Source organism: Styela clava, chromosome 1 (genome assembly GCF_964204865.1).
Source record: "Styela clava chromosome 1, kaStyClav1.hap1.2, whole genome shotgun sequence".
Classification (NCBI taxonomy): Eukaryota; Metazoa; Chordata; class Ascidiacea; order Stolidobranchia; family Styelidae; genus Styela; species Styela clava.
In genome coordinates, this window is record NC_135250.1 from 13164483 (window position 1) to 13177714 (window position 13232).

At 30.4% G+C, this 13232-nt stretch overlaps 1 protein-coding gene across 2 annotated transcripts; it reads left to right on the plus strand.

The window, feature by feature from the left end:
* Positions 1–2579: 2579 nt before the first annotated feature.
* On the plus strand, positions 2580–11590 carry LOC120346392 (uncharacterized). 2 transcript variants are annotated; one of them, XM_039416121.2, is made up of 20 exons: positions 2580–2711; positions 2852–2948; positions 5658–5746; positions 6320–6353; positions 6598–6689; positions 6906–6939; positions 7074–7162; positions 7252–7330; positions 7630–7721; positions 7802–7835; positions 8329–8417; positions 8513–8611; positions 8755–8874; positions 9254–9283; positions 9691–9804; positions 9933–9995; positions 10254–10382; positions 10947–11072; positions 11150–11264; positions 11456–11590. In XM_039416121.2, exons 2-19 carry the CDS (start codon positions 2879–2881, stop codon positions 11258–11260), a joined length of 1494 nt encoding a protein of 497 aa, XP_039272055.2. In that variant the 5' UTR covers positions 2580–2711; positions 2852–2878; the 3' UTR covers positions 11261–11264; positions 11456–11590. The 2 variants fall into 2 exon arrangements, with proteins under 2 accessions (XP_039272055.2, XP_039272062.2); XM_039416128.2 differs by lacking the exons at positions 2580–2711; positions 2852–2948; positions 5658–5746 and adding an exon at positions 5925–6164.
* Positions 11591–13232: the final 1642 nt, after the last annotated feature.

Consider the following 13232-nt stretch of genomic DNA (forward strand, 5'->3'; position numbering starts at 1 on the left):
TGGATAATAAATAATTGGAAATATATGCAACCTAAATGTAATAATTTCCTGAACAAAAATGCGCCTCATTTAAACTCTTGCACGTATTAAAAATTGTTTGTCAGAAATTTTAAACTAAAGAATTCGACTGAACATAGTTTTCCATTTATTTTGTTGGTCACGAACATCAATTTACTAAACGAGCTTTCAGCGTAAAATATGATATACTATACAAAATACATATGTAAAAGTATTTTTCCAAGAAAAATGCGACAGTTTCTGACGATTAGCAAAATTTGAATAGTTTTCAAGATCTCATCTGTTTACATTGAAATTGTCCGCGCTTCGGGTAGTAGTTCTCTCTTGTGCTAGATTACTTTCGTTTCCACAAGAATTATGTGTTCCGGCTCCTATTAATTGACGTAATAAATATTATGCATTCGTTAACAGGAAGCCAAACCTTCATTTTAAATCAAATACATATACGTCTATACTGTTGAAGATTACTTATTATATAATTGTTTTTTATATAATTGATTCATTTGTTATTAAATTTTTATTATTTATATTACGCAAATTGTTTCAATAAGTAACGATCCCATATAAACGTTGTCGTTATACTCTGTATGAAAAGATTGGAGCAAATGTTCTATTTAAAAATATCCATATTCAGTGCTCAACTGCATTTATTACGTGAGATTTGAATAGTTTCAAAATAATTCAATACTCGTGACGTAGAGAACATGACATTTTTTGGTATTTTCTCATTACACACAAGCACACTTGAAACATCTAATTTGTTCAACATCCGGCTATAAATATGTTTTTAAATTGAGTTTTGATAATCCTTTCACACTGAGAGAAAACAAACTAATTAAAGCAATAAATTAACTATATATATATTTTATTGTTTTCATTTATTCGAGAATGACGTCAAAGAACAAGTTACATATTTATAGCACATGTCATAGTTTCTCTGGTTTCGATAAATTTCAAATCTTATATAAATGAAAATATACAAGAAATAATGAATATCTCTAAAATAGGAACACATAGTCTTACAAGAAAATTAAAAAAAAACTAACGTTTATTGAGGTATTTATATCCGGATTTCACATATTTATATCCAGAACAAATATAGAATTAAAATGTTTGAAAAAATTAAAACATTTTTGAGGTCGACCAGGTTCCGAAAAAATGTTACCAAAGATCAGAGAAAAGTTTAACAGTGTAAGTCAGCTGGTTCGGCCGATGGCAAACTGCTTGGTTCATTTAAATAACAAACACGTTACTGGGTGAGCGGAGTAAAATTTTAGTATGCGTAGTATGTAAATGAATAAATAGAAATCATTCGGATTGTGGCTGTGAATGGGGCCATTATTTATAACAAGTAAATCCGACGATTTAAATCAGGGGTGTATAATATTTAATACAGGCGGGCCAGATAGAAATAAGTGGGTGAAACCGCGGGTCGCACCTTTATTTAACATACGCTATCTAGTAGCATGCATAAAAAAATTGGTTATTGATACGTTGTTTGCACATGCTAGCTGTTCCAAATTCCAAATGGATTGGAATTATTTACTCTCTCGTACCAAATTGAATTGAAAACTCGTTTCGCCGGCCTCACATTATTCAAAATTGGCACTTCTCCGCGGGCAACACAATTTTTCCTTGAGAACGGCAATTGGCCCGTGGGCCGCAGGTTGCACAACCCTGATTCAAGTCGTTAGCCATTTATATATAGTTGAGATGTACTTGGAAAAATAAATTATTTGGTTGGAGAAATGTTAGGTAAATCTTAGACTATGCTCCCAATTATTTTAATAAATTCCAAAACATTATAATACAATATTCTATTCATTACATAAATGAAACTTAATCAGTTTCACTTCGCGTTTAATATTATATTCTCAGAGAAATAAAAATTATTATTCTGATGTGATGACCAAACCAAGAAAACAATTATACGCGTTAAGTAGCCGTTAGTAAACTTTTGTGCGTTAAGGTTATTAAGGTTCATTATTTTAATAATTCCTGAGATGACTGCTTGTAACATATTACGCAGAGAATACCTGTTTCAGTAAGTGTTTATACGCACTAACTGCGTCATATTTGGCATAAATTTTTGACAAATACTTTGAATTGTTGCATTCGGGTACAATATGAAAATTAAAAACGATATGATGTATTCAAATTAAAGAGTTAAAACAGTTCTACTACAGTTTTTCATTGTGTAAATTAACGACTATATATTCAAAACACGTAATTTCTTCTTTTTTAATACTTATTTTTATATTTTGCAATAACTCAAAAATCAATTCTAAAGATAGAAGATTGAAGTGCTTTTCTTCGGCTTGTTGTTGTTTGATAAAAAAAATCGCTATTAGCGTGTAGGAAGGAAATTTAATTGCCCGTGGCGCCCACCACGTACAGATATCTAACGAAAATCTATTTTTTTCGAATAACGTGACGATGACAAATCAAAATTTAAGTATAAATTTTGGAACAGTGCCTATTTTTTGCTTCGAGACATTGTTATAAATCGAATCGTTCCGACATATAAACCATTCGTGGCGAGTTGCAATACTGCTCGGACGATGAAAAAATTTTTTTTTTGCTTTGATGCTTCGGTGAGCGATTCTTGACAATTCCTTCGCCTTGCATTATATACTGTCGAAGAAACAAGAAGAATATCGTATAAGCCGTTTGTGAATAGGCATATACATCATGTTAGTCTTAAGTATTATTACCACTATTTCTGTGTGAGCGTAAAATGAACGAAACATATATAAAGTGATACAATAAAATTTGTGCAGTCTCCACAAAAAAACATTTGTAATATATGATATTTTTTGTTTCTTAATTACAGACAATTAAAATAAATATCACCTACATCATGGTTCAATACTTCACACTCGTTTTGAGTACGCTCTTCTGTGTTATTTCGTTTTCATCTGCATTTAACGGTGAGTTTTTTTTTAATTTTGTGTAAAAACTACTTTAAAAGTAGCTGAAAAATCCATTTTTCATGTATTACATGCTGTTCACAGTTTTGCTACAATTCAAGCGCCGTATTCAATGAACTGCTAAACTATTAATTCATCTCTTATTAAAATGATTCATTACTTTGCGGAGTAAAATTATTATGCAATATATGACAGCAGGTGATAATGTAGATACTGGGGTTAAGGTATAGGAATATTTTTTGTTTTTTATTAGATACGAAGTAGACATATGGATTGTTTCGTAGTTATGTTGTTTTTGTTGAAATTCTTCTTCATTATCTTGTTTTAATATAAAAATCCCCTTTCCCATAACTACTTGATCAATTAATTTGAAATTTTCAGGGGTTCAAGATTGCATTTTTTGCTAGATGGTTATTATTTATATTTGCATGAAAAAGTTCTGTGGAATCTATGAGTTTCGTTTTTTTTTGGTTGTCTTCAATGATGTGATCGCAATTAAAAATTGCGCATATTTTCGCGTTCGCGTTTGCGATCCGATGGTCAAGCGAGGTTGTAAAGACTGCGGTACCGATAGTTTACTGGAACAGATTTCATACCCAAACTACTTCGTTTCGACTTTCGTACCCATATATTTGAGCATTGCTAACTTGTAGTTATCATTGTTCTGCAAGATCGAATATTTCAAGAGATGAGAGAAAATTTGTTTGCTTCAATTAATGTATAATGATATAATGAATAAATCAATATTAAATTAATCAAGTGTAATTATTGATCAAGTTTCCGAAGCTTCAATTTCCTGGTTTTTAAAAATGTGATATTACTCAATTTCTTCTACTATAACTATTGTGCTAATTCCACCTTGATTTCTAAAATTAGAATCAACTTTCTGCTTTTGTAATATTTCACATTTCAGAGGAAAATTCTTTGAATTATTATCGCACATTATTAAATTAAAGCGTCGAGGAATTTAAAAATTATTAGTTTTTTTTTCAATAATTAGAACATTTTGCAATCTTAAAATTTCATTGTTAGTATAGGAAATAATTGATATAACTCAAAATATTGAGTTGATTTATACATTCAACAAAATAATAAAAAAAATCGTATTAGAATTTAATTGAAATAAGTTAAATTATTCTTTTCCTATTTGAATTGCATCAAATCTGTAATTTATGAATTTCAATTCTATTTCTATTCAATACCTGCAGCAGAGTAATTTAATTGTTTTTAACGAATAAATCAATATTACCTAATTTAAAATACATGAATTTTGCAAGACAGCCAACATAATTATGTTGACATGCAATATTAAACACAATACAAGTTATTTATGAAAAAACAATTGACGTCAAAGTAATTTAGAATACAAAAGGCAAATATATTCTAGTGACGATGGGATGACAAATAGTATTTGTCATTTGTAATTTGGCATATTTAAAAAGATTTGTATTACTATTTATTTAACACTATTATAGCCATAAATGACATAAAAAAATAACCGGAAATGTCACTAGCCAAGTAATAACAATTATAGATTGATTTCAGCTACTTATGAAAGGGCAAAGCCATTTTTTATATTATGTTTACGTGAACACAATGAATTGCGCCATTGTCGGATCTATTTCATAGGTATTCAGGTCATAATTCAATCAATAACAATTAACATGTAAGTTACATATTTTTCATTCAACAAGACGTGACCTTAACGTATTGTGATAGACTTTCACAAAAAATCATGTGATGTGACTTAAAAATATCTGACCTTATAAAAGTTTCATAGCCAATAATTTATCAAGGTACGATTTATCTCGTATGTCTCCAACAATGATATACATACGTGTTAAAAATTAACATTAACTTCCGTATTTTATTACACCATGTGGCAAACCAGATTAATTATGAAGCCAACATGAAACAACTGCCAAATTTTGCAAACGGAAAAGAATCCATCTGCAAATTTTTCAGAAAAATATTTTTATCGTTATCAAAATATATCGACCTTTGATTTCAGTTACACGGGGAATTTTTCTATTAGATATAGTTGATTTTACGTGAAGTTGCCATTAAAATTTATCATATTTTTTTTCAATGGTTTCCTTGCTATATAATTGCTTTGCATAACAAGACTATTGATTATGAGGTAATCACGATTAACATTAGTGTGGTTACATTATTTCCAGATTTCCGGACACTCCCATCTAACGGAATCCGATTAGACAACAAATTTTGAGACACTGTTACGAAATTAGATAGTAAAATGACCTATTTTTAATTTGTGCTATTAATATTAGACGCACATGACTGTGTGGGCGAAAATGCAACATCATAAAATTAAGTCACAATAATATAAAGACCACGAATGTGCGAGGCTCGGCATACAATTGCCCGTAGACAAAATGAATAAGAGAATAGTGTCATATGAATGTAAAGTATGGCTTTAACTATTTTTTACGCTCAAGTTTTTAATATTTTGAAACACTATAATGTTTTATTCGTTTTGTGGGGATTTGCTTAATATGTATATATAATCAATATTTATTTCACTATAAAAATTTGACGATATACACAATATTTTAACATTTGAAAAACCAACCTGATTGCTCAGCTTTGACTGACAGGTGAAAGCTCCCTCAACACCACCAAAATATATTTAATCAATATGAATTTATTAAATTTTTCGTGTTTTTCAATATCAAATTTTTTTCACAGGTGGCGTATGTTACCGACAGACTGATCGCGACACATATAAAGTATCTTGCACATGTTTTGGAAAAAAAGCAACGTGGGAGGCTTGCACGGTATTTCTATTGATAATTATTATATGCCAAAGGGCATGTGTGATTAAACAGAGTATATTATTATTATTTCCTTTGCGTTTAAAATATAAATGAAACTAAAAGATTTTAATCGTAAAGTTTCAATTTGAACGGAGTTTGACATTTACAAGTTCATTTGGTTAGGAATATAAAACTTTAAAAGAGAACGTGTCACCAAAACTAGGCCATCGACGAGCTAATCATACCGCGCTCTAATTTCCTTTGTCATCAGTTTTCAACTAGACTAGACGACGAAAGGGGTTAGGAGGAAAACTATTTTCCTTACTTTTGATCATTATTATAATGCAATTGAAGATCTTGGTTTCAACAAGGTATAAATTCGTTTAAGAACAATTAGGAAAAAAACTCTTTTCGTACGTTGAAAACTGTTGATGAAAAAGTAAGTTCAACAAACACTCTTTAGTAAATCACATGTAAAAAGAGTTGCAATTAAAAATTGAAATCATATTCCGAAAGATGTCCGATTTGACGTTTATCGCGTTTCAATTTCCTGTGTTTAATTACTTTGCTTAAATTTATTTATTTTGCGTTCAGGAAACAACCAACGAACTTAAAGTTGAACCGAATGGTAAGTAAATATTTATCATACTTTGAAATGCGTAGCAATTGTGATGAGTCATTCAGTTGATGATAAAACGTAATGAAATTTATAGGCCTTGGGATACATTGACTTGTATTTATTACAACATAATTGATTGAATTCAATTTGACTTATTCAATCCTGGGAAATAAAATTAAATATGTTCTGAGCACATTTCATTCGGGATGGCAAAAAATATACTTTGTATATATAATTAGTTACATTTTTTTAGGTGAGATATGCTTTGAGTACTCAAATAATGAAGCTAATATGATGGGATGCCGCTGTCCATCTAAAGGACTTACTCTATACAGCGATTACAAGGTAATATTTATAGTATTTATTTATGATTTTTAAAATCGATTTCATATTTCAATTATATAATAAACTTCTATCCAATCCATTACGGCACAATATTGAAACTACTGTCAGAATAACGAATATAAAAGTGTGACATAAAAAAAAATCATACTTCTATTGCATTATAATTGTCCATTTACAAAGGTTCTTTCAAATTATTAAAATGATTAAACTTTTTAGGCAACAACAGTCAGTCTGCAAAAGCGACCTTCTGGTGAGTTCCGTTTCATTACTTTATTCAGGTTTCTCAGAAATATTTGAAATGGAATAAATTAATGACAATTTGTAAACTTTGTTTTCCATTGTATATTATATTATCATAATCTAGATTTTAAAATATTTTCAAAGGAGGAACGTGTCTTGCTTTTTTCAATGACGTCAGAAAAAGGATGGAATGCAATTGTGACTTAGAGGGTGTAGATCCTTCTCGATTCAAGGTGAGTAATATTTGCAACGATTGGTATGCTTTATAGTAACTCGATTGCTTTTATAAGTAAACAATTCTATACTTTAATTTTCACAACAGAAGTCTACATTAGAAGTCATCACTGGCCCTCCACAAAGATCGGGTTTCTTACCCGGAGAAGCAATGGAAGGCGGGAAAGGTATAGTAACTAATTTAAAGTTTTATACCAATAACATTGTATGCCTTAACTTGTGTTATGCGGTGTTATCTAAATAACTAAAAAAGTTTAGCAAGCGAATAACTTCTCAGGAAACATACTTACTAATAAATAAATTATTATAATTATTGCACGACACATCTCTCATAATCAATCTTAGGCATTGTATAAGTATTATATCATGCATTGAGCTAAATTGAATATAATATTTATATAAATGTCATACACTGACTAAATAAATGTATACCAACATTGGAATCCAATTTTATATCTTGTTTCAGCAACCGGACTCTGCTTTCGTGAAAAGAATAGAAACACCGGAAAACAAATTTGCATTTGCTACGGTATTGCAGCTTCAGCTTCAACTTGTGGAGTGAGTGACTTTTTTAATGGTTTTTATTGGGATTTATTTTATCAAAAACTGATTACATTACTTTCATATTTTTTGCTCAGTTGGACATCATGGAAATGCTGCTTAAACCACCAGGTGAAATATTATTTCGTTATTTATGTTTCTGTTAACGCTAATAAATATATATACATATTATGGCGCTTTGGGAATTGAATTTTTTTCTTTGGATTATAATCATTTTAAAGTATTTCCAAGATTTTTTGAATATGAAAGTATATTTTAAACTTTTAATAAAATTAATTTGGACATCATGTTTTGAGTATTTAATATAATTCGTTTTACTCTTGATCATTTTTGTATTAAATGCAAAGTAACGCTAATAAATATATATACATATTATGGCGCTTTGGGAATTGAATTTTTTTCTTTGGATTATAATCATTTTAAAGTATTTCCAAGATTTTTTGAATATGAAAGTATATTTTAAACTTTTAATAAAATTAATTTGGACATCATGTTTTGAGTATTTAATATAATTCGTTTTACTCTTGATCATTTTTGTATTAAATGCAAAGTAATACAATGAATGTGGTTTGCTGTTGAGCTAAATTCAGTATTTCAATTTCAGGTGGGGTATGCTTCGAGCAATCGAATTTTCTTACAAGAAAAGCAGAGTGCATTTGTCCATTGTTTGGAATTTCATTTGACAGTTGTAAGGTAGGGCATATTAATTTTGATTGTTTATTTTATTACTCACTTACCTGATATCTTTTGATGATTACAACTGATGTCTTATACCCAAACCTTCACAGAGAACAACGCTGATTATAGGAGAGCCAATACCGCCTGCGGTTCCTACAAGAGGACCGACAATTCCAAGTATTACTGTTCGACAAAGGCCAAAGTTTGTGGTATGTATCTAACAAATATATTCATCATTTTAGCTTCACAATTTAGACGTAAAAGGCCATCGTCTGGTACTAAGAAATAATTCATAAATTTATAACTGTGAATTTTAATTATTCAAAAGAGCAAATTAAATTATTTTATACAGCTTGGAAATATACAATGCAATCCCGATCCATGTAAGAACAATGGGGAGTGCAATCCCGTCCCAAATTCGAACGATTTCTTCTGTCGATGCCGAGAACGCTTTCATGGAAAATACTGTGAAGTGAGTATTCATTCAGCTGTAGATATTCGTAGCGGTTCAGAAAAAAAGATTAAAATATCAGTCAACGAAACAATATTTAAGAATCAATGATAGTTGTGTAAATAATAAATAATCTCAGTCAATAACATATGTGCCTAACTTTCTCATTTACAACCTTAAAATATAAATTTAGGAGACACTAGCATTTCATAGTGGGAGTTAAAATTGAAGCCAAAAGTTCTTTTCGACTTGACGGGTACTGAAAAGAACTCATTATATATATATGTTTATCGAAGTTATCTTCAAATATAAAATGGTATAGGACTTGAAACTGGGGTATTCAATATTAAGTTTTGGGAAATTTTATATATATTTAAATAATTCAATCTATGTTTTTTAGAAATCCGATTTTCTTCTGCCAATTACTATGGTAAGTACACACATTTTATAAATTACCTTATATATATATAATACACTGCAGTTGAGAATTGTTCATAAAAAAGAATTCCATAAATCAACACCCAGATGCCTTGAATATAAAATAGTAACTGTTTCAAATTAATTTTATTGCGGTTTCATTTGAAAAAATCTCAAAATAGCTCAGTGTATTCAGTTGATATCTACCTGGACAGTAAGCAAGTCAAAAAAACTTGTTTACATCCAAATAGTATGTGTTGAAAACGCTTATTTTATTTGCGTAATTACTTTATTTAACCTATGCTATTTTCAACTCTAGTACTGAAAGTTTTTACATATCCGCAATAAATTTGTGTAATCGATTTTTAATATCAAAATGACGAGTTTAATAATAAAACTACATTATTATCACCTCAACAGAGAAATCCTTGTTTACCAAACCCATGCCGAAACCAAGGCACATGCTCAAGAGTTGTAGGATCTCAAAAGCACACTTGTACATGCAAAAGAGGATACGGTGGTGTGAAATGTGAGGTAATGATTGCAAAATTGATACCATTGTTGTGCTCAAACATTATAGAACGTTGATAAATTTTTAGATAGATCATTTTATATTATACGACTATTATACGCGCAACGACTAATTGAACCTTTCTTTTTAGAAAACTATTTCAACTTCACAACTATTTGCGAATGGTCGAACACTCTTCACACGGCCCAAAAAAGTAAGTTTAGCAAAACGGTTTCAAATGCTTTATGTTTTTAAATAAAATAATGATATATATGACGTGACCATTTCATTTCGAGACGCTCGGTTTAGATGCATATCAAATAGACATGTATTCCTCTACTTAAGATGCAAATCATGGTTGTAATTTTTTCTACAAATATTTCAACAATAATACATAGACCGGCCTTTTGAAATTATTATAATGATTTATTCGTATTTATTTATAATGATAACGATTTATTCGTAATTTCAGGGACAATATTTATGTTTCCCGAATCCATGCCAAAATAGTGGTATTTGCTATAGACAAAGATCAGCACAAGGAAAATACAACAAGTTGTTTTGTAAATGTAGAAATGCATATGTTGGAGAATATTGTGAAGTAAGTCACTAAATACATCCAAAGCCAGAACGATAACAAAATTGCCTGCTGTAAAGCATGAGCTACGTCGTATGATAATTCCCAACAAAAAATATAGTTACAACTAGAATATTTATCATAAAATTTATTACATTATTGCAATGGTGATCTTGTGATAACAACCAAACAAGAAAGCGATCGGAGACCGCCGACTTATCGAACTAGCGGCGTGTATCCTTCGCTATGACTCAATAGTGACACCGCGTGTCCCATCACTAATTAATTAATAACTCGCTAATTATACGAAATAATTCATCCAAAACCAATAGGCTTCTGGTCCAAGATTTGATGAATGCAGATTTGTGAGAAATTGTGTAACATTCGAAAGTGTCCAGCAGACAGAAAGACAGACAAATACCTATCAACATACTTACCGATCAAGATCGATAAGTAATAACTTCATGACAGACAGCAAACACATAATTGTGAAACATACAGTCTACCACTTTCACACTATTGACAATAACTTGATTACCGTAAAGTTATTGAATTATTAATAAAATGCCTTTAATACCATTTTTTCAGTTCAGAAAAAGTCTAGCAAATCCATGTAGACCTAATCCATGTAAAAATCGCGGAACGTGTGTCAGAAAAGCTGATGGCAAATACAAATGTAAATGCAAGAATAATTTCAAAGGAAAACATTGTCGTGTAAGTGTGTATTTTTTATATTACTAATTTTGTCATTTTGGCAGTGTGATTAAGCCGTAATACTTCGTTTTCAACAGGCAAGACCCGATCCATGTGTTCCCAACCCTTGTTCAAGTAAAACATTATGTGTACCACTACAAAAAGGACATCTCTGTATCTCAACAAAACAATTGCAATCTATCGGCTGAACGGGTAAGGTGGATAAAAATATATTTTAGGTATAGAGTTTATGTGCTAAATTTGATGATACGATAAAATTAATGCGAGCATCTTTGAATTCGGAAAGAGGCATCATAATTTAATTCAATTTATTTTGCTAACTTTTGTCCGGGTTGAAGATATAAAATCGCAGATTTAAAATAATATATATATATTCTTTTAAGATTGATGCCAGTGACGTTCAACAGTTGATCAAACAAGATGTTGTATTTTTTTTTTATTATTATAAACTGCCTTTTAGATTGACTCTTTTCTTTTGAATGTTGTTCATGTTTAAACAATAAAAGTTCAAAAAACTATGTTATGATTTTTTTTCATTTGTTTATTAGCGTGCTGACTTATAGGCAAAGTCTGTTCGCCAGAATAACGATATCCAGGATGTCTGGGTGATAATCATCTTTAAAAAGATCAAAGAATCCATTTCACATCAAATGTAGTAAACAAATGTGCATTGCTTTATTATCAGATAGTATTTTTATGAGTATGTTTTAAATATGTAAGGCTTTGGTTTCTGCTCTGTGGCCTCCCAGACACATCTCTCTTTTTCGTAATCTATCATTCCAAAAATGACATAGCGACGTTCGAATTAAATCGTATATACAAATCATCTTGATAAAACTATTAATGAATATTATAACATGTATCTTTATTCTGGTACAAGCGTATCAGTTCAATCGCTTTTGCGTCGCAAAGAATGTATCTTCGAGGCTATGAAACTGGTTTGATGCCACCCACGTCGAGGCCTCCACTATGCCTTAGTGTGTACTTTCATATTAGGATGTGAGAACAAAAGTGAAAGACATCTTTCAATTTAAACGAATATATTTTCAACATAAACTAATTGAAAAAGAAACTATAATTGTTCAAATCTAATTTAATAAATTCCAAAATCAGGTGCATTGCCTACCCTGATACCGAACTAACATGGCTGCTACGTACACATAAAAACATAAAAAGACGAAAAGAAATAAACCAAAAAACCCATCGCTGGAATCAGAATTTTTTTCGTCTTCCACCAACATGAAAGTACAGTTCGTTGAATTTGATAGCTTCTTGTTTTCTGAATTCCAATCGAAAGCTTCTGTGAGGTTGGTACAGTTGGGGGTTTTCATTATCATCGCTTTGTTAGAAGCTGAAGTCTGCTTCACATCAAAGAATACAGTCTCTTTTCTTCGTTATGTTTTCTACACACGAAGAAGAGTTGCTTGAATGAAACTCACAGTTTTTCGTAACAGCAAGAGACAGTAATTCTACCCAATAGTCCTCGAGGGACAAATTTCTTCAAAATGTGGCAAACAGATTGTGCAACCTAGGACTGAATAATACATCTCAAAACAATTACCATATATATATATATCATATTTTAACTATGTTTGTGCCTCTCTATTAACTATTGATCTATTTATTATTCATCACGCTATAGAAAACAAGCAAGGATTGTCAGGCCATTATAATATCATAGTTTACTATATAAGCTTATTGATCAGTAAAATAATTACACGTACAATTCTCAATCATATTATTTTCCTGTGGTCGAAGCAAACAAATACTTATGTATAATGATACCAACGCTTTTGAACAAAATTATTTTCAGGGAGTCATAAATAATGCACACGTAAACCAAAACCCTGTGACGTTTGATGGACGAAATGAACAGAAGGTAAATCTCCTAGTAGCTCTGTTTTGAGTACAATAAATACCTACACGCCTTATTGTTACTTCATATTGATTAACGACTAAATATCGAGTTTGGCTTAGCATCATAGCTATTCTGGAAGAAGATATTCGAATTCAATTGATCCATGCTCATGTGACGCGATATCGATAGTCATAAACTCTGTTCGGCCGTTTTCAAACCATTAAAAAAAGCATTGCTTCTTTCAAAAAAGAGAATTTGATTGTTAATATTTCTTCTTTCGGATACCAATTCCAATATATATA

Excerpts from the sequence above, each read along its gene's own strand:
- LOC120346392 (XM_039416121.2), top strand. The coding sequence starts at position 2,879 with ATGGTTCAATACTTCACACTCGTTTTGAGTACGCTCTTCTGTGTTATT. Across the intron at positions 8,612-8,754 it reads GACAAAGGCCAAAGTTTGTG|CTTGGAAATATACAATGCAA; the intron begins GTATGTATCTAA and ends TATTTTATACAG. Across the intron at positions 8,875-9,253 it reads TTCATGGAAAATACTGTGAA|AAATCCGATTTTCTTCTGCC; the intron begins GTGAGTATTCAT and ends TATGTTTTTTAG.